Raw genomic sequence first — 26449 nt, 5'->3', positions numbered from 1 at the left:
TCTTCGGGCCGTCCTACTGTAACAGGGACTGATGACGTAGAACAATCACAGCTGAATAATGATGGAGGAGTTGTAACTGAAGCAGGTCGTCACACACTTTTTTAGATATTGTAACATGAGAGATGATCAGACATGAGGACGTAGAGGAAGCTCAACTCTGGTTTTAGTTTATTTCATGAAAGAACAGCTTAAGAGTACAAAACAAGTTTTTAGAAATGTTGCAGTTCAGATTGAGTGATGGGCAGGAAGCCATGATGACAACAGAGGTGGTTTATGTTTCATTGAGCTGAGAAGAAACTCTTTCTTTGTGTGTGTACAAGTTAAACGGCAGGTGATTTACTTGTTAGTTATGGTTACTTTACTTTACTAGAGAGCAACTTTAGTCACCATTTTATTCTCCTTCATACTTTTACTCAAATACATTTCTTAAATGAATATTAAACTCTCTAAATAAATGTATCTGACAGCTGGAGTAACTACTGACTTTATAGATTATTATCTTAACTACAAATCTGATTATATGCTAATTTAAATCATTTATATAGATGGAAACTGTACGGAGTGTACTGTAGGACATTGTGTCCTTATAACCAGCTGCATATTTATGTGTCAGCCTTAAAATAATATATAATGTAACATTGCAGTGAAAATGTGGGGCTGTTAGCTTTTACTAGCATAACACACCTCAATCTGTATAGTAAGTGAATAGAGTTGCATTGTATTGTGGGTAATGTAGGCACTAGGCATTGACAGGAAAGAAGAACGTGGAATAAAAGATATGATATCTCTGGTTCTGCTGCACTGATTTTACTCCTGTTTTTTAAACTATTCTTTGTGAATGTTATAGCTGAACCGCACCGGGTTAAGTGGGAAGGGCACCTCCAGCTCCTGTGAAATAATAATGGAGCCAGACTATTACTGACAACTTGCTTTGACATAATACACATATGATCACTAAAAATATCAATGATAAAGTTAAAGCAGAACACAAATAGACTGACCGGCTGCTGAAGCTTCCCACTTTTAGTTATGAATTCATTATCAAATGTTGGGCAGCTGTAAAAATACAGATTATTTAAAGAGAAAAAGGAGATCCCTAGATAGACACATTTCACACTCTGATGGGGCGCGCTGGTTAAACTGGGCTAGACAGGCATCAGCTCATAGAGTGCTTCTCAGTTCTCTTAACTGATGTCTCCTTGCTCCTCGCCTGAACTGGAAGTTGGTCTGAAACGTCATTTTGATGGTCGTCCCACTTATTTCAGCTCGAGGAGCGAGGAAACATGAGAGCAGCCTCCATAAAAGTCTTTACCTGCCAACACACCCTTTATTGATTGGGCGGGACTAAGACACAAGTCAGGGAAGCGTGGATGCAATTTAAGAGATTGGGAAACACCCTTTAATTAGCTGTCACAGTCTCCACAGGCAACTACAAGCCAAGTTCACTGAAACACTCAGAGCTGATCGGACAATCTCTGATCAGTTGTTCTGACACAAACTCTGAGTTTCCAGTCTCAGGATTCATCGACTGTTCAGCGTTAGACTCTGAGTTTGTTAAAGCTGCTTCTGGAAAATAATTATTTATAGTACAATGAGGAAGTCTTCATGTTGGTGTTTGTAACAGTAAACAAACAGTTTACAGAAAGCTCTTAAATTAAATTCACAGCTCGCACTTTAAGCTTGAAGTGAATCTAGAAAACTCACAGTGACTTTTAATGGAGACACACAGATATGTTTGTGTTTATGTGCTTGTGGGGACCTTCACTGACATAATGCATTCACAAACTAAATGTCTAACCCTAACCTTCACCTTAAAACAAAGTTTCTCTTTGTGATGACTAGAAAACACACATGGTTGTAGTTAAAGTCATGTAAACTAATAAGAAGATACTAAGTTGAGAGGCAGGACTGGGTTTATTATACTGTGTATGTGTGTGTGTCTGCAGTGTTACTGGTTTACCTCTCAGACTCCAGAAGATGAAGAAAGAGGAGAAAGAGGAAGAAGAGGAGGACGGAGCAGAGTCTGTAACATCCAGCTATGTGTCTATTAAGAGTGATTGGTCCAGAGATTCACCTCCAGTCTTCAGAAATCAACCTGGACCCTCAGACTCAAAGTAAGAGACTGTTTCTACTGTAAACTGACCTGAACATGATTCAGATGAAGATTGTTGTGTAGATATGAAGGAAAGAAATAATGAACTAGTTTCCATTCAGCTGTAATCTACAACAGGCCCAGAACACACTGGAGGGATTACATCTTTCTGCTGGTCTGGGAACAGCTGGGGGGGGTTCACTTCTCAGCCCGATACCACAGTGACCTGACCCAGTTAAGACAGAGGATGGATAGATGGATCCTTTTTTTCTCAAAGTTTCTGAGACATTTCATAGTGAGCACAGAGGATCAGCCAATCAGCAAACGGATTCAGTATCAGTTATACAATCATATCTAACTGTGTTTGTGCTGAATCAGTTTGACAGATTCTCAGAGAAGAAAGTTGACAACTACAGTTCATGCATCTGTCATGCAAATCTTAATATTTAATTATATTAATATTTAATCATGTGTCATTTCCAGGTTTCTTGGTGTTTTCTTGCTGTTTCTGTCTAGAAAACACACATGGTTGTAGTTAAAGTCATGTAAACTAATAAGAAGCTACTAAGCTGAGAGGCAGGACTGGGTTTATTATACTGTGTATGTGTGTGTGTCTCCATTGTTCCTGATTTACCTCTCAGACTCCAGAAGATGAAGAAAGAGGAGGAAGAGGAGGACGGAGCAGAGTCTCTACTGTCCAGCTGTCTGTCTATGAAGAGTGACTGCTTTAAAAGTCTTCCTCCATACTTCAGTAATGAACCTGGACCCAAAGACTCAGAGTAAGAGACTGTTTCTACTGTAAACTGACCTGAACATGATTCAGTGAAACGTTTTCATGAAGATTGTTGTGTAGATATGAAGGAAAGAAATAATGAACTAGTTTCCATTTAGCTGTAATCTACAACAGACCCAGAACACACTGGAGGGATTACATCTCCCAAGATCAGTTATACAATCATATCTAACTGTGTTTGTGCTGAATCAGTTTGACAGATTCTCAGAGAAGAAAGTTGACAACTACAGTTCATGCATCTGTCATGCAAATCTTAATATTTAATTATATTAATATTTAATCATGTGTCATTTCCAGGTTTCTTGGTGTTTTCTTGCTGTTTCTGTCTAGAAAACACACATGGTTGTAGTTAAAGTCATGTAAACTAATAAGAAGCTACTAAGCTGAGAGGCAGGACTGGGTTTATTATACTGTGTATGTGTGTGTGTCTCCAGTGTTCCTGATTTACCTCTCAGACTCCAGAAGATGAAGAAAGAGGAGAAAGAGGAAGAAGAGGAGGACGGCGCAAAGTCTCTACTGTCCAGCTGTCTGTCTATGAAGAGTGACTGCTTTAAAAGTCTTCCTCCATACTTCAGTAATGAACCTGGACCCAAAGACTCAGAGTAAGAGACTGTTTCTACTGTAAACTGACCTGAACATGATTCAGTGAAACGTTTTCATGAAGATTGTTGTGTAGATATGAAGGAAAGAAATAATGAACTAGTTTCCATTTAGCTGTAATCTACAACAGACCCAGAACACACTGGAGGGATTACATCTCCCAAGATCAGTTATACAATCATATCTAACTGTGTTTGTGCTGAATCAGTTTGACAGATTCTCAGAGAAGAAAGTTGACAACTACAGTTCATGCAGTCATCTGTCATGCAAATCTTAATATTTAATTATATTAATATTTAATCATGTAATTTAATATTTTCAGGCTATTTGTTTAATTTGTTTTTGTCAAAAGTCACTAAATCTTCCTAGAACTGGGAAATTAATCAAATCTTATTTTTATTAATGATTTTGGCTTGTAGTGATCACAGAAACAAAATCACTGAGATACAATGCATCCATATCACAATTCATCATCATCATCATTTTGTCTCATGTTATAAATACAATAATGTTCTAAACAGATCTATGATTTCACGGAAACATCAGTACTGATGGCTGTTTTCTCTCCTTCATCTGCAAATTAAATTAAAACTAAGATGAAAAGTCTGGAGGTCTGAGAGAGAGTAATGAGAATGTTTCATTGAAGCACAGTGAGAAACCATCAGCTGAACTGGGAGTGTTCTGGTAGCTTACTGGTTAAGATGAATGATATATAACCAACCTCTCTCTCTCTGTCTCTCTCTCTCTCTCTCTCTCTCTCTCTCTCTCTCTCTCTCTCTCTCTCTCTCTCTCTCTGTCTCTCTCTCTCTCTGAGTGAATGGCGGATTGAGTGAGAGTGTGGTGAGCTTGCGTTAGCGTGTTTGAAGTTTTCAAACTTTTCTATCCGTTTCATGTGTTTATTTTTCTTTCACATAGTTTCTGTAGTTTGTCACTAAGTGTAGTTGGGGTGTAGTTTGGTTTGGTGGCCGGTTACCGGCTCGGTGGGGCATTATGCCCGTGGTGGAGGGTGGTGCGGAGTTTGAGAAGCTGACCCGCAGGCATGCTGTCAAACTTTTGCCGGCTGTCAACTGCTCCGTGGAGGAGCCCAGTTTAGCGGTGAGATAGGTGGTGGGATGCGGGAGTGTGAGGTCTGCCTCCCGCATGAATGGAGCTATCGTTATCTTTCTAGATAGTACGGCTAAAGTCAACGATGTGGTCGAGACAGGTGTAGTCATCCACGATACCTTTGTCCCTGTTCTCCCGTTCCCCCGTTTATTAAGAATGAAACCCTGATCAATGAGCTGTCTCGCTATGGACAGCTCGTGTCTGCTATTAAGATGGTGTCTTTGGGCTGTAAATCTCCCCTGCTCAAACACGTAGTGTGTCACCGCAGACAGGTGTACATGATGTTAAAAGATACCTCTGCTGATCTGAATCTGTCGTTTAATTTTAAGGTGGACGGGTTTAATTATATGGTTTTCGCTTCATCAGATACCATGAAATGTTTCGCGTGTGGTGAAGAGGGGCATTTAATCCGTTTCTGCCCGGGTCGGCAGGGTGAGACTAATTCTGAAGAACTGATTGAAAACAGCCCAGAAACACCGGCTGATATACATGTTACTTGTGAAAGTGATGAATCATCAGAGAGTGATGGTTATTTTGAAGATGAGGAAATGTCTGATGATGATTTACTGAAAGTGTCACAAAAGAGGAAACATCAGGAACCTGTTCAGAGCAAAGCAAAGTCACTCAAAATTCAACAAGGACTGAAAGCAGGGAGACCATCAGTAGAGTCAGAAAGTGACTTCTCTCTGACACAGGACGACCAGCAGAGTCACTATTCTCCTGCTGAGATTACAAAGTTTCTCAGAGCAACCAAAGGTCACAGACTTGTGAAATTAGAACAATTTTTCCCTGATCTGAAACTGTTTGTTAAATCAGCGAGGCCCCTGACTTTGAAATCTGCAAACTTTGGTGACGATGTCATCTCTGAACAGGAAGTCCACAGACTAAGGAAACTGGTGCACCAGATACGAACAACTGAAATCCATGTGGATGTTTAAGAAGTATTTGTGTTACTCTTATTTACTGTTATATTTTTTTCTTGTTTTTCCCTGTAGCCTCTCTCTCTCCATGTGTGAATTTAAAATAGGCACTCTGAATGTAAATGGAGCTAGAGAGGATGGTAAAAGAGCTGCTCTCTTTAAACTCATGGAGTTAAAGCACATCGATGTGATGATGGTTCAGGAGACACACAGCACCACAGATATTGAGAGTGACTGGAGGAGGGGATGTAATGGGGAGGTCATCCTGAGCCATAAGTCCAGCTGTAGTGGAGGAGTGGGGATTGTGTTCTCCAGGAGCTTCCTGCCTGCTTTCTTTACTGTAAAGGGAGTTATTAAAGGCTGCTTACTGAAGGTTAAAGCTCAGTTTGAACAGGTGAAAGCAGTTTTTATTTATGTTTATGCTCCAACTAACGGAGTCCAAAGAATAGCAGTACTGGACATGTTATGTGATGTTATCAGGAACTGTAACAGTGAGGAGTTTTTGTTTTTTAGGGGGTGATTTTAACTGCACTGAGAACCCAACATTAGACAGAAACCACCATGAGCCTCATCCTGCTTCATCACGCAGGTTCAGACAGTTAACTGAAGCACATGAGCTGTCAGATGTGTGGAGGAAAATCCATAACCTTCACAGGCAGTACACCTGGAGTCACTGTAAAGACAACAGGATATCTCTGGCCAGGTTGGACCGTCTGTACTGTTTTAGACATTAGACGTTGCCACATCAACCCAGTAGGTTTCTCTGACCACTGCATTGTTTATAGCTCTGTTTTTATCAAAAATGTGCGTTTACAGAGTGTCTATTGGCATTTTAACAGCACTTTACTGCATAGCAAGGATTTCAGGGCAGCTTTTGAAGTGTTTTGGGTTTCTCACAGACAATGCAAGCAGGATTTTAACTGTATACAACAGTGGTGGGATTTTGGAAAAGCTCAGGTTAGACAGTTGTGTCAGCAGTTCACTCGCAATGTCACTAAAGACTTAACCAGATCTATGAAGGACCTGGAGATTCAAGTGATAGAATTGCAGGGTTTGGCAGATTCTACAGGAGATCGAGGGCTTTTTGATTCCCTCAAATCCAAAAAGTCGGCTCCGGCCAACCTGCTGGGCATTGCAACACAGGGAGCTCTGGTCAGGTCACGTTTTCTTAACGTTTCGCAGATGGACGCCCCCTCTCAGTTTTTCTTTGGGTTGGAGAGGAAGAATGGACAGAGAAAGGTGTTTCACTCACTACAATCTGGTGGCGGCGAATTTGTTTAAGAGTGAATACACGGCAAAACCATCAATGTCCAGTAGCTTCCTCACTGGTCTCCCTCGGGTAGATACTGATACCAATGGAAAGCTGGAGTCTCAGGTAACTCTGCCTGAACTGTATGAGGCTCTGATGAGTCTACAGAATGGAAGAGCTCCAGGCTTGGATGGCATACCTGTTGACTTTTATAAGTCGTTTTGGTCAGTTCTGGGGGAGGACCTGCTGGCAGTACTCTCAAGCAGCCTGGAAACAGGACGGCTGCCTCTGAGCTGCAGGAGGGGAATCATCACCCTGATTCATAAGAAAGGGGACATGCAGGAGCTGAAAAATTGGAGGCCCGTTTCGCTGCTGTGCACGGACTATAAGATTCTCTCCAAGGTTCTGGCCATGAGACTGGGAGGGGTGATGTCCTCTGTTGTGCACACTGACCAGACTTACTGTGTGCCCGGCAGGCTAATAAGTGACAACGTCACTTTAATTTGTGATGTTTTGGAGGTCTCTGGCTCATTGGCTGTCGATACTGGTCTGATTTCAATAGACCAGGAAAAGGCTGTTGACCGGGTTGAACACCAGTACCTGTGGCAAGCTCTAGCTGCTATTGGGTTCAGCCCAGGCTTTATAGCCAAGATCCAGGTTCTGTATAGTGACATTGCGAGTGTGCTCAAAATTAATGGAGGTTTGAGTGCTCCCTTCAGTGTTCAGAGAGGGGTCATACAGGGCTGTCCTCTCTCTGGCATGTTATACTCTCTGTCTATAGAACCTCTGCTGCACAAACTACGAAATGACCTGAGTGGTGTTGTTTTTCCAAACCGTGATGTTTCTTTTAAATTGTCTGCTTACGCCGATGATTTCATTGTCCTTGTAAATTCTCAGCATGATATTAATATTTTAGAGCACACTGTACAATGTTTTGGCTGTATCTCCTCTGCAAAGGTGAACTGGGGGAAGAGCGAGGCCATCATGGTGGGGGACAGGCTGAGGGATCAGCTCAGGCTACCGGGAGGGTTGGTCTGGCAGACAGGAGGACTGAAATATCTGGGAGTGTTTTTAGGGAATGAAGAGTTTTTAAAGAAAAACTGGGACAATGTTTTAGAAAAAGTTACAGGTCGGCTGATGAAGTGGACATGGCTTTTTAAAAAACTGTCTTACAGAGCATGTGTTTTAATAGTCAACAATTTGGTTTATTCCGCTCTGTGGCACCGGTTGGCCTGCGTTGATCCTCCAGCATCTCTGCTGTCTCAGGTTCAGAGACTTTTAGTGAATTTTTTTTGGGACAGGTTGCATTGGCTTCCTCAGAGTGTTCTCTTTTTACCAAAGGAGGAGGGAGGACAAGGCCTGGCCCATCTGGCCAGCAGGGGCGCCACCTTCCGCCTCCAGTTCATCCAAAGACTGCTCACTAGGCCAACAGACCTGGTGTGGAGACCTTTGTCCTGCTGCATCCTGCAGCAGTTTGGTGGTCTTTGAACAGGAGGACACTGATTTCTCTGGACCAGGAAAAGGCTTTGGAAAGTTTTGCAAAGGTTCGGCCTCAGCCCTGGTTTCATTGCCAAGATTAAGGTTTTGTATGAGGACATTGAGAGTGTACTGAAAATGAATGGTGGTTTGTGTAAACCTTTTACAGTAACTCAGGGGATAGGGCAAGGCTGCTCTATGTCTGGTATGTTATATGCACTTTCAATAGAGCCAATGTTGCACAATATCCGGGTTTTTTTTATGGTTTGTTTTTATCTGATTGTGATACATGTTTTAATTTATCTGCATATGCAGATGATATTATTGTTATTGTACAGAATCAGGATGATGTCACAAAGTTAGGTAACATTGTTGAAGCATTTGGAGTAATCTCAGCTGAAAGAGTCAACTGGGCAAAGAGTGAGGCTTTAGCAGTTGGGAGTTGGTCTGCCGGTCTACCTAAGCTGTCAGGAGGGTTAAGCTTAAGAGGGGAGGCCTGAAGTATCTTGGGGTATATGTAGGGGATGATCAGACTGTAAATAAGAACTTGGAATGAGTGGTGGAGAAGGTGGAGGGGAGGTTGGCCAAGTGGAAATGGCTGTTACCTCACATGTCGTACAGGGGAAGAATTTCTGATTATTAATAATTTAGTGGCATCAACTTTATGGCATAGGTTAAAATGTATGGAGCCCCCTGCTGGGTTGCTGCAAAAAGTGCAGACCATTATGGTTAATTTTTTTGGGATAATTTGCACTGGGTTCCACAGAGTGTACTTTACCTGCCCAAGGAAGAGGGGGGGGGGGGGGGGTTGGTACACCTGGGGAGCAGAGTAGCAGCTTTTAGACTACAGTTTATCCAACGGTACCTCACAGGTAATGATGACATGGTATGGAAACCAGTTACGAGCATCATTTTAAGGGGTGTTGCATGTCTGAATTTAGAGGCATCCTTGTTTTTAATGAATTGTAGTTTTATACGTTTGTGTGATCTGACTCCATTTTATCAGGGCCTTTTTAGGGCATGGACTCTTTTTAAGTGGAACAGACTGGAACCTGCAGCTTCACTGTTCTGGCTCCTGGAGGAGCCTCTAATCCACGGGGCCTGATTGGATGTTCAAGACAACAGTAGACCTGGTCTCACCAAGCGTTTGTGTTCAGCTAGGTCAGTGAAGTTGAGACGCATAGTGGATGCTGCAGGTGCAGGACTCAACAACATAGAGGCAGTAGCTTCTCTGTTGGGCCTGCAGTCGCATCGTCACACCAGAGACATTTTGAACACGTGGACTAAAAGACTGAGTAGTCCAGAAATGGAAATGCTACAGGACTATTTTTCTGGAATAGACACTCCCGATGGAAGGGATCCATTCCCTGAACTGGGTCTTACAATAGACCACACTGGATTGACGGGACCGTTGTTGGTTTATAACAATGCTGCTTCTGCAGACCTCTACATGTTGAATGGGAAAGCTCTGTATAAATATTGTTATGCTCTGTCTCTCATTTCAATCAGCGAGTGGGGCTCTGTGGTGGGGGGTTGATTATCTGATTCTTCTGTGATGTTGTTAGCAGCAGGTAGGATGTCTGCTTGGTCTGTTGGGGGGGTCTCTCTCTCTCCTGAAGCTCCTCTGACAGAGCTTTCAGTTGTACCATGTGGTTTTCTCTGTCGTGTTGCAGCTCTCTTACTTCAGTCTTCAGGATGGTCAGCTCTGTCCTGTAGCTGTCTCTGTCCTGACTCAGCTTGGTCAGCTGTGTGCTGATAGTAGAGGTGTCTTGCTGCACTGTGGTTTCCAGGGTTGGCTGCTGGCTGATCATCTCTCTCAATTGTACAAGCTCTTTCTCCAGCTCTGTGAATTTCACCTTTATATCATTGGTGGTGTGGTTCAGTTGGGGGTCCTGGACCTGTTCTGGGCTGGTGGGCTCATTTTCCTGAGGGGGCTGGTCCCTAGTAGGGCAGCTGGAAGTAGGGGTGGTGTCTTTGTCTGGCAGGGTGTGGGTGTTGACAGTGGGGGGAGACTTCTCCTGTTGGGCCCTCTTCTTTATAAGGATGAAGTCAATCTCAAACTGCTTGCGGTTTCCTTGCACCATGATGGTCCCGTTCTTATATATATTGACTGTCATCATGACACTGTCTGGGTCTTCTCCCTCTTTGATTTTTAGTTTCCAGCCATTACAGATCCCCTCTTTCTTTACATGAGGATAATGGGCATTTATGGCAGCGTGCCATGCGAATGGTTGGTCTGTGAGTAAGATCAGACTGCTGACATCTCCACTCTTGTATAGATCAGAAAAGAGTGTCTCTGGTCTTTCTTTCAAGCGTTTCTGCTTGTATCACTTCCTGGCACTCTCATTTGTAACATCTCATGGATTTAACAGTGGAATAGCCTCTGCACACACTGTGGTTGAAGCCATGTAATTCTGCTGCTGCTGCTGCTGTAACTACTCCTTAGTAACTGTTGCTAGGGCTTTTGTTGTTGATAGCTAGCTGTTAGCTTTAACACCAAGCTAGGTTTAGTTTATTTATTATTCAGCAGTTATAATATTTATAATTTTTGTAAATCCTTTAGTAGGTTATGTTGTCTCTCTGATGATCTCACTCACTTGTATCTTTAGCTGAATTCATCTTCTGAGCTTGGTGTCAGTTAACCAGCAGGACAGCTAGATTAACTGTCAATTGGTTAAAGCTTTTCAGTTGAGCAGTATTTTCACAGGTTTCTTGCTGTTTTCTTGCTGTTTCTTGCCTCCACAGAGGTAATTTCTCAAAATAACTGTTTCTTTCTTGTTTCTAACTTTCTACTTCCAATTTTTTCAGAAAAGTATGAGTTTATCTCACCTTAACACACAAAAAGAAGATTTTCTCAGGAGCTCATGATATTGCTGCTGTTGTCTCTCTCTCTCTCAGTGTATCTCTCTGTCTATAAGAAAAATGTTCAAACTGTTCTGTCATCAAATATATGAAGTAAATATAAAGTGTCTTCTTTCATGATAACAATGTTGTAATATATTACTGACTTTCTGACTGTAGACTGTCAGCTCTGAAGTTCAACCTCCATCAGACACATCTGGACCTGAGTCACAACAAACTGTCTGATTCAGGACTGAAGCTGCTGTCTGCTGTACTGGAGAGTCGACACTGTAAACTGGAGGATCTGAAGTCAGTTCACTGACTGTCTGTTACTATTGTTGATCTTAATGTTTAACAACTGAATCTAATTTATGTTCATACATAACTTACATCATGAAGTTCATTTCTTTCCATATTTATGTTTTACTGTACAAAGTTTAGTGTGTAGTTATAAAAGATGATTGATTGTTAAAGAAAGTGTAGAAAATGTCCCCTGTTAGTTGGTAAAGTAAATTAATGTTTATAATTGTTGGTAAAGAGTCACATCTGTATACAGAAGATCCTCTCAACTAATATCTGTTTGAAACTGATCCAGTTTACTTGATGAAGGAGAAATATTTCTTTATTATATTCTTGAATGAATGAATGTGTTTAGTTCAGAACACACACACACACACACACATACACACACACACACACACACACACACACACAAACACACACACACACACACACACACACACACACACACACACACACACACACACACACACAGAGGGATCAATGCAGGTGTTTCAAATATTTTTATGACCCACTTTCACTTGAACTACACATTTAAAACCTGAACACTGATTGGATTATAAATGGATTTTAATCTACACAACAAACAAGAAACCTGGTTTGTGTAATCAGGGTCAGGGATTAGAGAAACCTGGTTTCCACAGGTAGGTTTCTTCTGGAGAACTCTGATTTCTGTTCATGTATCAGCTTTTTATATGTGAGCATGTGCAGAATAAAAGACTGCAGACAGAGCAAGTAACAGCAGAGCAGCTGGATGAAAGCAGAGATCATTACTCATATTTAAAATAATCCATCTGAAGTCCAGCTAACACTAAACTAACACAAAGCAGCCTGTAGAAATCTAAAGAAGTTCAACATTTAAATATTTGTTCAGTTCAGTGTCTTTGACATTGTGAGGAAAAAATCTGCTTTTTGTGTCCTCCTCTCACTGTGATGTCAGTCTGCTCCGACACAAACATTCACACCAAAAACACTAAAAGTCATAAAGCAGCATCTTCTCTCACTAATACCGTTCAAATTAGTGAGCCACACTTCCAGAATAAGGTGGAGTTTAGTGGAGAAATGGGATTACTGACCTGCTGCATGTACAGAAGGATTTATAGTAACCAGGTTACTGCAGTGAATGTAAACACACTGATTGATGAGGACATTGTTCAACTACACACTTCAAACCTGAACACATCTGATTGGATTATAAATGGATTTTAATCTACATCATTTATTCTTTATTCAGATTGAGGAGCTGCGGTTTGTCAGAGATCAGCTGTGCTTCGCTGGTCTCAGCTCTGAAGTCCAACTCCTCCCATCTGAGAGAACTGGATCTGAGTTACAATAACCTGAAGGATTCAGGACTGAAGCTGCTGTGTGATTTTCTGGAGAGTCCAGACTGTAAACTGGAGACTCTGAGGTCAGTTCACTGACTGTCTGTTACTATTGTTGATCTTAATGTTTAACAACTGAACCTAATTTATGTTCATACATAACTTACATCATGAAATTCATTTGTTTCCATATTTATGTTTTACTGTACAAAGTTTAGTGTGTAGTTATAAAAGATGACTGATTGTTAAAGAAAGTGTAGAAAATGTCCACTGTTAGTTGTTAAAGTCAATGAATGTTTATAATTGTTGGTAAAGAGTCACATCTGTATAAAGAAGATCCTCTCAACTAATATCTGTTTGAAACTGATCAAGTTTACTTGATGAAGGAGAAATATTTCTTTATTATATTCTTTAATGTGTTTTAATGAATGAATGTGTTTAGTTCAGAACACACACACATACACACACACACACACACACACACACACACACACACACACACCGAAATCTAAAGAAGTTCAACATTTAAATATTTGTTCAATTCAGCGTCTTTGACATTGTGAGGAAAAACTCTGCTTTTTGTGTTCTCCTCTCACTGTGATGTCAGCCTGCTCAGACACAAACACTCACACCAAAAACACTAAAAGTCATAAAGCAGCATCTTCTCTCACTAATACAGTTCAAATCAGTGAGCCACACTTCCAGAATAAGGTGGAGTTTAGTGTAGAAATGTGATTACTGACCTGCTGCATGTACACAAGGATTTATCTAGAGGATCCTTATAACAGCTGGGCTGACGAAGCTGGCAGGACTGAGGTCAGCGGGTCAGTGGAAAACTGCTGGTAGGCTGTGTCAAGACACTGAATTTTAGTCTCTGCGTCTCCTGGACAAACTGGTGGAGGAGGTGATGAATGGACTTCCTGGTTCTTTTAGGAGAGCATTAGGGGCAGAGTCCGCAGAGGATCATCTAATCATATTTCCTGAGTTGTCCATTTGTGCTGCAGTGGAGCAGGAGGAAGCGGACAGAGTTCTGTTCTCATTCAGTACACCAGGGGCCTCATGTACAAAGGGTGCGTACGCACAAAAACGTGGTGTACGTTCTTTTTCACAGCAAATTCAGATGTATCAAGAGTGAAATGACCGTGGAAATGTGCGGTGCCTCACGCCAACTTCATGGCTGGCGTACGCACGTTTCTACAGCTGTTGATCCTTTGGTGACACTTAGAGGTGATGCTGGGAAACTGTTAGTCCTCAGACTGAGTGATGTGCGCATCAGAGACACATGAACAATTAACACACCTACGTGTCTGCAATTACATCAGTGGTGCAGAAAATACCGTTAACAACAATGGCTGCTTTAGCAGTATTAGAAGACATTATAAATGGTGCAATACGAAGAGAGCGTGTGTTCAGAGACAAAGAGGATTTACTGGCACATGATGAAAACTGGCTCATCAGCCGCTTTAGGTTCCCGAGGGCAATCCTCCTGGAACTGTGCGCAGAGCTGCTGCCGGCCTTGGAGCGTGACACAGCGAGGAGCCATGCGCTGCCTGTATCCATACAGGTGCTGACCAGTGACCACACTGGGGTTCCTAGCAACCGGGGCATTCCAGAGGGAGCTGGCCGACCGATCGGGACTGTGCCAGTCGACCTGAGCCGAGCCATGCCAGCCGTGTGGGACGGAATTATCTGCATGTCAGCCAGGTCTATATCAATGCCCATACAATGCAGCTGAACAGGTCAACATTAAAGCGCAATTTGCAGCGAGAGCTGGTTTTCCTAATGTAATCGGAGCTATCGACTGCACACACATTGCTATAAAAGCACCATCACATGATGAATTTGTATATGTCAACAGGAAACATTTTCATTCGATCAATGTACAGATCATATGTGATGCAAAAATGCAATTAACCAACATTGTGGCGAGGTGGCCTGGTTCAACGTACGATTCATAGATTCTGAATAACAGCATGGTTGGGAACAAACTACAAGCTGGTACTGTCCACGATGGGTGGCTTCTTGTTGAGTAAATAATGTATTTGTTTAATTGTCCTAATATTAATCCCTGTGATGCACATTGAGCACGTGCGCCCCCAAATACTATCCCGTCTTCACAGCATCATTACTAGTCAGTGCTTAAAGTTAGTGACTTGCTGGTTAAACTACAGCTTCAGATCTTTCTAACAAGCCCCTGATTGTCTCTGTGTGCAAAGTACTCATGTTAATAACCTTGTGCGTAAAGTGTGAAATTTATTCTCCCACCACCCCTGAGAGAGCAGTGTCACCCACAATTGTGGCGACTCTCTCTTCAAACGGAGTGGGCCCCACTTCTCTGTCCCCCCGCCTGTTTTGGCCACACTTTGACGGTGGGCAGCCGTCCTCCGCTTCACATCCACCTTGATGTCGGACCACTTCTTTTTCAATTCAGCGTGTGTGCGCTTTTCTGACCCCACAGCATTTACAGCCTCACACACACTCTCCAACTCACTCCTCTTCCGTTTATTGTTTATGCCGGAGGACAGCGTGCCAAAGAGTACATTTTTGCGCGCCTCCACTTCAGTGAGTAGCGTCTCACATTCGCTTTCTGTGAAGTTCTTTTTTCCCGTCTTACTCATTCTTTTGTTCAATTTTCTGATCGTGCAGAGAGGGGAATCTCAGGTGCAGGGCCCATTTAAATATGATTTGCGTATTTAAATGGGGGCGTGGACAGGGAGTGGTTGGTGTGCAATCAATTCCACGTTGATTGGAATGTACAAAGGAAATGTGCTTGGATTCATGCGTACACAAAGATTCATACATGTTTTTGTGCGTACAACGTTTTCTGGATTTGAGCATACGCCATGTTTCAGTAGGAAATCCACGGGCGTCTTTGTACATGAGGCCCCAGGTTACTGCAGTGAATGTAAACACACTGATTGATGAGGACATTGTTCAACTACACACTTCAAACCTGAACACATCTGATTGGATTATAAATGGATTTTAATCTACATCATTTATTCTTTATTCAGATTTAGGGACTGCAGTTTGTCAGAGATCAGCTGTGCTTCTCTGGCCTCTGCTCTGAAGTCCAACTCCTCCCATCTAAGAGAGCTGGATCTGAGTAACAACAAGCTGCAGGATTCAGGACTGAAGCTGCTGTCTGGTTTTCTGGAGAGTCCAGACTGTAAACTGGAGACTCTGAGGTCAGTTCACTGACTGTCTGTTACTATTGTTGATCTTAATGTTTAACAACTGAACCTAATTAGTTTTGGTGAGTTTTGGGGCATGTTTAGGCTGTCAAAAAGGCGTACAACTATAATAATAATAAAAATGATCCAGATTGAACATTTTAGCCTGGATGGCCGACTTCCTGTTGGACTTAGGGTATGGGTCCAAGAGGCTTTTTTGTGCGTCTGGACATAATACATAGGCCTTGTCGATTTCATTTTTCTATGTCAATGTGGAAGGCGGGGCTTAAACTTTGAAATCTTCCAGGGGGCGCTGTGGAGTCATCTTCTCACTTAAAAATCCCAAACTTTGTCAGTAGTCAATATGTGTGACTGTTGACGTATGTGTACAATTTGGTGAGTGTAGGAGTTTGGGAAAATGTACAAAATGGATAAAGGCATTAGGGGGCGCTATTGAGCTGTTGTGCCACGCCCAGAGGCAGTTATGGTCTCAAATTAAATTGCGCCTGAGTGTGAACCTATGTGGGCAATTTGGTGATTCTGTGAAGATGGGAAAGTCCTCTAAACGCAGAGGGAAAAACGGAAAATTGACGCAGGAAATGCACAATAACTCACTTCCTGTTAGAGCGAAAAATTTGAAAAAAATAATTTGAGGGTTTACCCATGAGTGCTATGAGTCCTGTAAATTTCACGAAGATCAGACAAAGTTTGTGGTCACATGACCTGCTGTTAGGGGGCGCTATGGAGACCCCTTGCCACATCCACCCCCAATGATGTTGAAATTGAAACGGCGTCACCAGGTGTGACATTTTACGCAGTGCATGTATAAACATCCGACAATGTATGGAGGAGTTATAAGGAGTTGTTTGTTTATACAAACAAACGACTGCCACGCCCACCTGGTATAACGTAGGAAAAATCTGTCGTCAAGTTTACATCATCAAGGTCTGAGGATGATACAATGCCAATCTGAAGTCTGTGGAGTCAAAACTGCAGGAGGAGTTCGTTAAAGTGCAAGGCCTGGAAATGGGGAAAATGGCGGAAAAAATGCACCTGTGATCCAAGATGGCCGACTTCCTGTTGGACTTAGGGTATGGGTCCAAGAGGCTTTTTTTGTGCGTCTGGTCATGATATATATGAATCCTAAATTTCGTTCATGTACGTGCATGTAGAAGGCGGGGCTTCATTTTTTAATGTTCTAGGGGGAGTCATTTTGCCACTTAAAAGGTTGTGGTTATACCAAAAAATAATATTTGTGAGTTTTGATGAGTGTGTCCAATTTGGTGAGTTTTAGAGCTTGTCAGTACATGCTAAGTGGTAAAAGGCATTAGGGGGCGCTACTGAGCTGTTGGGGCAAAATATTGGGCAAATGTGATATCAGATGAAAGAGCTCATGATTTGAAACCTACGTGGCAGGTTTCATGATTCTGTGAACATCATAAAGTCCTCAAAGCGTTGTTCGAAAAATGAAAATCGGTGCACGCCACGCCGCGTGGGCGACTTCCTGTTTGGTAAAAAAATTCCACAAAATTAATTTCCCAATGATCCGATGAGAGCTGTAACATATTTAAATTTCATGCCGATCCGAGAGGATTTGTGGTCACATGACCCGACGTTAGGGGGCGCTAGCGAGTCCCCTTACCACGCTTGCGTCCAATCACGTTAAATTAAATACATTTTTACCAGCTGCGACGTGTGTGCAGAATTTCATGAGTTTTCATGTATGTTCAGGCCACCAAAAATGCGCTCAAAGTGGCGGACAAAGAGCGTGAAAAATAATAATAAGAATCTTGGCAATAGCAATAGGTCCCTCACTGACTTGTCAGTGCTCGGGCCCTAATAATAATAAGAATCCTGGCAAAAGCAATAGGTCCCTCACTGACTTGTCAGTGCTCGGGCCCTAATAATAAACATTACAATTTCAATAGGGCTTTCGCCAGGCGACTTGCAGTCGCCGCTCGGGCCCTAATGATAATGATTGGCCACATCTGAACCACACATCCTCCAACAATTTGTTCCACTACCCTGGTGTCTCTTCTGAGCAGGTGTTACAAAAAATCTCACTATGTTTTTCCATCCAAACTCTCGCCAGTTATGTGAGGATGTGGTTTTCCATTGTAATGTACAAATGTTTTCCCATTCATCCTCAGATATGACCAAATTTCCCTCCCTTTCCCATCTACATTTAATATGCAGGCTGTTGGAATTTGAGGCGTCTTGGAAACCTTTGTATAATCTAGATACTAATTTCTTTCCACACCCAGACTTATAAATTGAAACAAAAACCTTCAGGATGTCACTTCTCTGGTCCTCTGTCAAAATTGTATTTAATCGATTCCTTACTTGGAGGTATCTGAAAAAATCCTGCCTCTCTAAATCATATTCCCTTTTGAGATCGTCAAAACTTTTCACAGACCCATTGTGTATAAAGCAGCAATAAGCCGTAAGGCCCCTTTCTGACCACATTTTAAATCTATTGTCTGTCCTATTTGGAATAAAATCCGTGTCATAAGCACACAAACGTAATATGTTTTCTGCACCCTTTAAATTGTATTTCCTAACAACCTTGTGCCAGGTTCTTAGTGTTACTTTTATCCAGGGGTTATCCTTATTTGCAAGACTGTCTACACATTTTTTGTCTGCCATTGCTGCCTGTAAGGGCGGATCCACAGAGCCTCCCTCTTCTATTTCCTTCCACCTGGCTCTAAACTGCGAGTCACAGAGATACCCCAGGTTTCTTATCTGAGCCGCACAGTAGTAATATTTTAAATTTGGCAGCGCCATTCCTCCCTTGTCTTTTGATAATTGCATTACTTTAAATTTTACCCTTGGTTTTTTACCCATCCAGATATATCGAGAAATTAATTTCTGCCATTCAATGAACTGTCGATCACTTATTTCAATTGGTAGTGATAGGAGAAGATATAACAGGCGGGGTAAAATCACCATTTTGACTGATTCAATCCTTGAAGTTAGACTGAGAAAAGGTAAGTGATTCCATCTGGAGATATCTGACTTAATTTTAAGGTTAAGAGGTATATAATTGGCTTCAAATAATTTTGTAATATCTTGGGTAAGATTAATTCCCAGATACTTCATTGATTTTTTGTTACAACTCAGGCTGTACTTAGTTACCAAATCATCTGGCAGATTAAAATTAAGAGTCATAACTTGAGTTTTCTTAATATTTATCTTATAGCCTGATACCAAACACATCCAGAGACGACATTAAAGTTGTTAGGGATGTTGATGGTTGGGATAAAAATATTAACACGTCATCCGCAAATAAGGATATTTTATGTTCCTGTCCTGCTATATTTATACCTTTGATTTGCTTGTTTTGCCTAATATATTGACTGAGAGGTTCTATAAAAAGGGCAAAAAGAAGTGGCGAACAGGGGCAACCCTGTCTACAGGAACGCTCCAAAACAAAAGAATTTGAGAGGCTGCCATTTATTTTTATTCTTGCTGTTGGATTATTATATACAGCTTTGAAAGCTTCTATCAGAGTAGAGTGAAAACCAAATTTATCTAGCACCTTATACAGAAAAGTCCATCTTACTGAATCAAACGCCTTCTCTGCATCCAACCCTATTAACATAGCTTGTGTCTTGTTTTGCTGGATATGCCACATAATATGTAGCATCCTCCTCAAGCTGTCTTGAGTCTGTCTCTCATGGATAAAACCAGTCTGGTCAAAATGAATGAGAGATGGCAAACATTTTTCAATTCTTCTAGCCAATATTGACATATAAATTTTATAATCTAGATTTAACACTGAGATGGGTCGATATTGTTTACAATCTAATGAATCTTTGCCTTCCTTTGGTATTACCGAGATTATAGCTTGCTTCCATGAGGGGGGAATCTCTCCCTTTTTGAGTGCTCCGTTACATATCTGGCACAGTTTTGGAAACAACTGATCCTTGAAAGACTTATACCATTCGGCTGTGAAGCCGTCCGAACCCGGGCTCTTATGTGGTTTGAGTCTTGATATTGCTGCCTTGACTTCTATTTCAGTGATATCCGCAATCGAGACCTTATTTTGTTCTTGTGTAATTGTGGGAAGATTTAGGGATTCGAGAAAATTCTTCATCTCGTCTTCATTATCTAATTTTGGTTGTGAATATAACTCCCTATAATAATTTTCAAACCTTTGTTGAATTTGTTCTGATCTATGCTGTATTTTCTTAGTCTGGGGGCATCTTATCTTATTAATAGTGGCGTCTGCTTGTTGTTTCCTCAATTTATATGATAACAATTGCATTGCCTTACTACCTGCCTCATAGTACCCCTGTTTAAGAAATACCAGTTTCTTTTTAATCTCTTCTGTGGTTATGTCATCTATCTCGTTTTGCAGTTGTTTAATTAGGGCCCGAGCGGCGACTGCAAGTCGCCTGGCGAAAGCCCTATTGAAATTGTAATGTTTATTATTATTATTATTATTATTATTATTATTATTCCGACATTTCGTGCCCCAATTTCGCCCCTTTCGCAAATGCGAAAATGCTTATACTTTTGCACGGATGCCCGGCCTCATCCGAAATTCGATATTTTTGGGTCGTCGCACATGGTCGACGCAGAATGGCGGAATAGCGCCCCTTACAAAGTCCAAAAATGCCCATAGGGAATTTTGCTAACTTTGTCCTATGCTCATAAAATTCGGTACACATATGTATTATACCTACATATGCAAAAAAGCCTCTTGACCTCATGACCTCAACCCAACAAAAAGTCGGCCATTTTGGTTTTGATTTTTCCTGCCTAAAATTAACTCCTCCCACAGCGTTCGCCCGATCAAGTTCAAATTAGGTACGCAACATCTCCAGACCTAGCTGAGCTTAAGTTGTGCTCTGCGCATCCGTAGGTCAAAGGGCGTGTCTGCCAGGGCTCAACTAACTTTGGCGTGCTCGCCATGTACATACGAGTGGCTCTCACGCCCACATACTTAATCCAATCAGCTTCAAACTTGCTGGACACGATGATGGCTCCGCCCTGAACGTCCCGATATATTAACTTCCCACGTAACCCATAGCGCCCCCCGGTGGTAACAGGAAGTGAACTTAAATTCATGAAAAATACATAGTTGACCCCATCAACTTCATTCCACTTCTAAAACATGCAGAACCAGTTGGTGAAGCTACATTATGAACACTGTGAAGCTACGAGTAATAGCGTCCCTGTGGGGGCGTGGCTACCATCAATTTCTCGCCATGAAAATACGTTTGGCTTTTTGATGGCTTTATTGAACACGTATCATCATGAAAATTGATACACAGGTCCAGGGTGGAGACCTCTTCCATCTGATAGGCGATCTCACTCGTGTCGCCCCCTAGTGGAAACAGGAAGTGCCATATTTTACATCATCATTGTGCGATTTCCACAAAACTTCACATGTGTAATCACTGTCCCACCCTGAACGCAACCGCTTGTGTTTTGTTACACTCTACTTCCCCCTGGTGGATGAACCATCAACCTCTCATAACTCCTTCATGCTTTGTCCAATTCACTCCAAACTTCACATGACTGATGAGTGGCCGCCCTGAACACACCAGACCACACCAGACCATATGTGTAACTACCTGTGACTGCCCCCTACTGGATGAACGAAACATTGCATTTTTGGCCTCCTTCCAGGTTTTTTCTCACTTTCTGCTTCACGCCACAGCCCCGCCATGCCTCAGGCCCCGTGGTGGCATGGGTGAGCGAGGGCCCGCCATCGCCGCTTGCGGCTTTAATTTTAATTGATACTTCTTTGGTCCCTGGTTTAGCTTGATGTTCTTTTTGTAATTCTTTGAGTTTGGTGTATAGAGAATTGAGCCTCTCCTGTCTACGTTTTTTTAGTGATGAGGAAATAGAAATTACTTTCCCCATCAGGACCGCCTTAAATGCATCCCACACCATAGGAGGAGACACTTCTCCATTATTGTTTTCTTTAAAATAGGTATCTATAGCCTTTTCTAACTTTTCTTTTACCTGGGGGTTATTCAATATACTTGAGTTCAATTTCCATAGTGTAGACTTTAGGTTATTACCAATATCAACTGTCATTAATATTGGTGCATGATCAGACACATCTATTGTTCCAATATCACATGACTGAATTCTCAATCGTTCTCTCTTAAATGCAAAGAAATAGTCAATCCTTGAATAAGTAGATTGAGGTGCAGAGAAGTAAGTGTAGTCACGGGCTGTGGGATTAAACTCTCTCCAAACGTCTACTATGCCAATTTCTTTCATTACTAAGTTTATTTTATTAATCATGGATTTGTTATGTCCTAAATTGGAGGTGGAAGATTCCATTCTGGATAATCTAATATTCATATCTCCTCCACATATAAGCACACCCTGAGCTTCCGCAGACATCATATCAAATATTTTTTTATAAAAGGTCCAATCATTCCCAGGAGGAGCATATATGCTAAACAAAGTTACCATCAGCCCTTCGATCCTTCCCGTTATCATTACATATCGGCCTTCCTTGTCTTTATTCTCTGAAATGTGTTCATATTGGACTTGATTTGAAATAAGAATGGCAGACCCTCTTCTATGTCCTGATTTATAGGATGAATAAAATACATGTTTGAAGCCTCCTCGTCCCAGTTTTGCATGTTCAGGTTCAGATAAATGCGTTTCCTGAAGGAATGCTATCTGAGCACCCTCCCTTCTCAGTTTTGACAGTATCTTGCCTCTCTTAATAGGATTAAGTAATCCATTTACATTGAAGGAGACCACTTTCAACATATTACTTGCCAGTACCATTACTAAGATTTGTTTTCCAGTTTTCAGATAGAGTTTGTGTGACATCTCTATTTCTGCTTTGAACTGCAGCAAACACATGAACAGAACAACAACCAATGAGGTTTTGAACTCTTATAAACTGAGAACATTCGTTAGGGTTTCCAAAGGTGGGGTTAAAAGAAAAACCCTGTGTGAGGTGTTTAAGTGCGGCCCTGGAGAGGGAAAGCCTCTCATTTGTAATGGATTCAGCCAAGATCTCATCCACAGGTGTGCCCCCGACATATCAATCACCCTAGATTAGGCTCTTTGAAAACTGAATGAAGTCAAAAAAAGGGAAGCTTTGCACAGAGAATATGCCCCAGAAAAATAAACAAAAAAATAAAAATAATATTATTAATAACCTTTACGCTCTCCCACCTATATACGTCACTTTGATGTAATAATTAGGCTACGTGTGTTACATGGTTACATGAAAAAAAAAAAAAAAATTCTATCTCTTTAAGTTACTGCTTTAAACATTCTTTCTGGCAGTGGGGGTGTTTTCTTAGCATCATCATTCAGAGTCTTTTACACTCGTTCATTAAACAACACAGAAGTGAGGAGTGAGTTTCTGCTTCTCAGAGATAGCCGAACAATGTCCGAGCTTTAATCAAAAACGTCCAAATCTAATCGAACTCCTTTTAAACAATACTTGCGTGATCATTTTCTACTCGGCCGTATCTTGACCTCTCTGCTCCGGGTCCCAGTTGAATCTCTGGAGCTTGTCTTTGACCGTCTGACCTCGGCGTGTGTGTGTCTGTGTACGTTCCCGTCTGCCGCTCACCGACCATGACAGCCTCCGGATCCGCTCCAGCAGCGTCTCGGGTGGTTTCAGCACTGTGACCGGCAGCCCCTTCTCTGCCATCTCCTTCGTTGCTTCCTCGGCCGTGTTGTAGGTGCGCGTCCCTTCCGCGTAAAAAACTCGAAGTCTGGCCGGGAAGGGTGTCTGAAAGCGGATCCCTTTTTCCTTCAGCACCCTCTTAGCTTCCATGTACTGTTGCCTTTTCCTCAACACACTCGGTGCATAGTCATTGTCCAAATTAATTTGTTTATTTTTCCACATAAAGCCCTTTTTCTGCCACGCTGTTCGTAGGATTTTCTCTTTCGTCTTGTAACTCAGAAACTTAATAATTATGGATCTCGGAGGTGCTCCTTCTCTTGGCGCGGGTCCAAGTGCCCGGTGTGTACGTTCAATATGAAGATCCACGTCTTCCGTCAGAGACAAGCCATGTTTTAGCAGTTTTCCGACAAACTCTATCATTGATGAGGACTCGTTCTCTGACCCCTCCAGGACGGAATAGACTCTGATATTATTTCGTCTGGATCTTCCCTCCTGGTCGTCCTGTCTTTCTTCCAGGTGTGCTTGTAGTTTTATTAGCTCCTCCGTCACTTCTTCTAGTGACTGCATTCTCTCCTCCGTGTTAGAAACACGGTCTTCTACTTCGTCAAGTCTCTTTTTGGTTTTGCCGATCTCCTCTTTGATTTCCTGGAGTTGTTGCTTATTGTCTTGTCGGAAATCTTTTATCTCAGCGAGAATGGTTTTCAGGTTAGCCTCCATGTTAGCTTCGTCTTCCTCTCCGCTATCATTAGCCGAGCTAGCTTGAGACGACTCCGGACTCTGTTTTCCGTGTGCTTCGGTATTCTGTGCAAATTTCCCAGATCTGGTTTTCCTTTGCCTGTCTCGCAATGGAGTCTTGCCCTTAACCATGCTTTTCCGTCAATTTCAAATCGAGTTCGTCGAGTTAATGGGCACTTAAATCTTAGTAGTCGGGGGAGACTCTCTCTTAAGCTGCCATCTTAGCCGCCGCTCAACCGGAAATCCTCCGTGGGTCGCTTTTTATTCTGTAATCAGGGTCAGGGATTAGAGAAACCTGGTTTCCACAGGTAGATTTCTTCTGGAGAACTCTGATTTCTCTTCAGGTATCAGCTTTTTATATGTGAGCATGTGCAGGATAAAAGACTGCAGACAGAGAAAGTAACAGCAGAGCAGCTGGATGAAAGCAGAGATCATTACTCATATTTAAAATAATCCATCTGAAGTCCAGCTAACACTAAACTAACACAAAGCAGCCTGTAGAAATCTAAAGAAGAACATTTAAATATTTGTTCAATTCAGTGTCTTTGACATTGTGAGGAAAAACTCTGCTTTTTGTGTCCTCCTCTCACTGTGATGTCAGTCTGCTCCAACACAAACACTCCTTAACTTACAGTTTATTACACTAATCATAGTCCTCATGTTAGAGCAAATGTTAGTCACATTAGAGGATGTCAAATTGTTCTCTCATCAAATGTAAGAAGTAAATATAAAGTGTCCTCTTTCATGATAACGATGTTGTAATATATGTGTCATTACAGACTTTCTGACTGTGAACTCTCAGAGACTCACTGTGAAGTTTTGACCTCAGCTCTGAAGTCCAACTCCTCCCATCAGACACATCTGGACCTGAGTCACAACAAACTGTCTGATTCATCAGTGAAGCTTCTGTCTGCTGTACTGGAGAGTCCAAACTGTGGACTCAAGACTCTGATGTGAGTTCATTTAGTGTGTAGTTATAAAAGATGACTGATTGTTAAAGAAAGTGTAGAAAATGTCCCCTGTTAGTTGTTAAAGTCAATGAATGTTTATAATTGTTGGTAAAGAGTCACATCTGTATACAGAAGATCCTCTCAACTAATATCTTTTTGAAACTGATCCAGTTTACTTGATGAAGGAGAAATATTTCTATATTATATTCTTTAATGTGTTTTAATGAATGAATGTGTTTAGTTCAGAACACACACACACACACACACACACACACACACACACAGACACACATACACACACACACACACACACACACACACACACACACACACACACACACACACTCACACACACAGATGAATGCAGGTGTTTAAAGTATGTTTATGACTCAGGTTTTGTCCTTTAGATTGTGTGCAGCTTCTCCACTTGAAAGAGACAGACCCATCTACTCAGAGTTTAACTGGATTCACTCAATGAAACAAACAGCTTTTCCTTTTTCCTTCTTTTATTTGCAGGAGCAGTTTAGTTCACAGATGAATGGCATTAGTTGTATTTCATTAGTCTCATTAGCTTCATTACTCGTTTCATTAGGTGAAAAACCTTTAAACAAAGAAAAGAGAAAAAGAAAATATTAGGAATACTGTTTATTCTATTGAAAATAAATAAATATGAAATTAATATAAACAGGAAAATATACATATTTGCAAATATTGAAAAACTCCAGTGTTTTATTTCCCTTAAATGAAACATGAAGTAAATAAAGTAACTCACTGTCATCATTTTAAGCTTCATATAAGGTAATGAATGAATTTAAATACTGTTTAATGGTTACTGCATTTTATTAACTGAATTTTAACATTAATGAAACACTTTAAATGATGTAGCTTTAAAATGACACAAGGTTTTTAAAGCAACCATCCACACATAAACAAATATGACATTAATAAATACTCTCACAATCAACAGATTCAATATAAATCATCAAGCCACTAAAACGAGACGATGACGAGACGTCACCAACGTCTTTAAACACTGTGACTAAATGAACTAAAAAGAATAAATCTACTTCATTAAATCACAACTTCAATAAAATCTCTTTTTCTTTTTTCATCCGAAAACGATGAGACAGAATATGAACTAGTTTCTCCATAAACAGAGCCTTCATTGGATGTGTGTTAGTTTAGCTTCCTGTGCTCGTGTGACTCTGTGAGGAACAACGTTACAGAAAGCATCACAGCCTTCTCTCTGATCACAGCAACAGTAGAGCTGCTC

At 41.4% G+C, this 26449-nt stretch overlaps 1 protein-coding gene across 1 annotated transcript in view; it reads left to right on the top strand.

The window, feature by feature from the left end:
* LOC134002171 (NACHT, LRR and PYD domains-containing protein 12-like) overlaps positions 1-26449 on the top strand; it is a gene marked incomplete at its 5' end in the record, with an annotated part of 84530 nt that overhangs the window by 32526 nt on the left and 25555 nt on the right. The window contains 2 exons of the mRNA XM_062441456.1: positions 12610-12783; positions 15712-15885. Of these exons, the coding sequence (XP_062297440.1) occupies positions 12610-12783; positions 15712-15885 (348 nt within the window). The remainder of the gene's footprint in view (positions 1-12609; positions 12784-15711; positions 15886-26449) is intronic.

The sequence above is a fragment of the Scomber scombrus genome, chromosome 20 (genome assembly GCF_963691925.1).
Source record: "Scomber scombrus chromosome 20, fScoSco1.1, whole genome shotgun sequence".
In the NCBI taxonomy this organism is placed as follows: Eukaryota; Metazoa; Chordata; class Actinopteri; order Scombriformes; family Scombridae; genus Scomber; species Scomber scombrus.
This window is presented reverse-complemented; position numbering and strand designations above follow the sequence as displayed.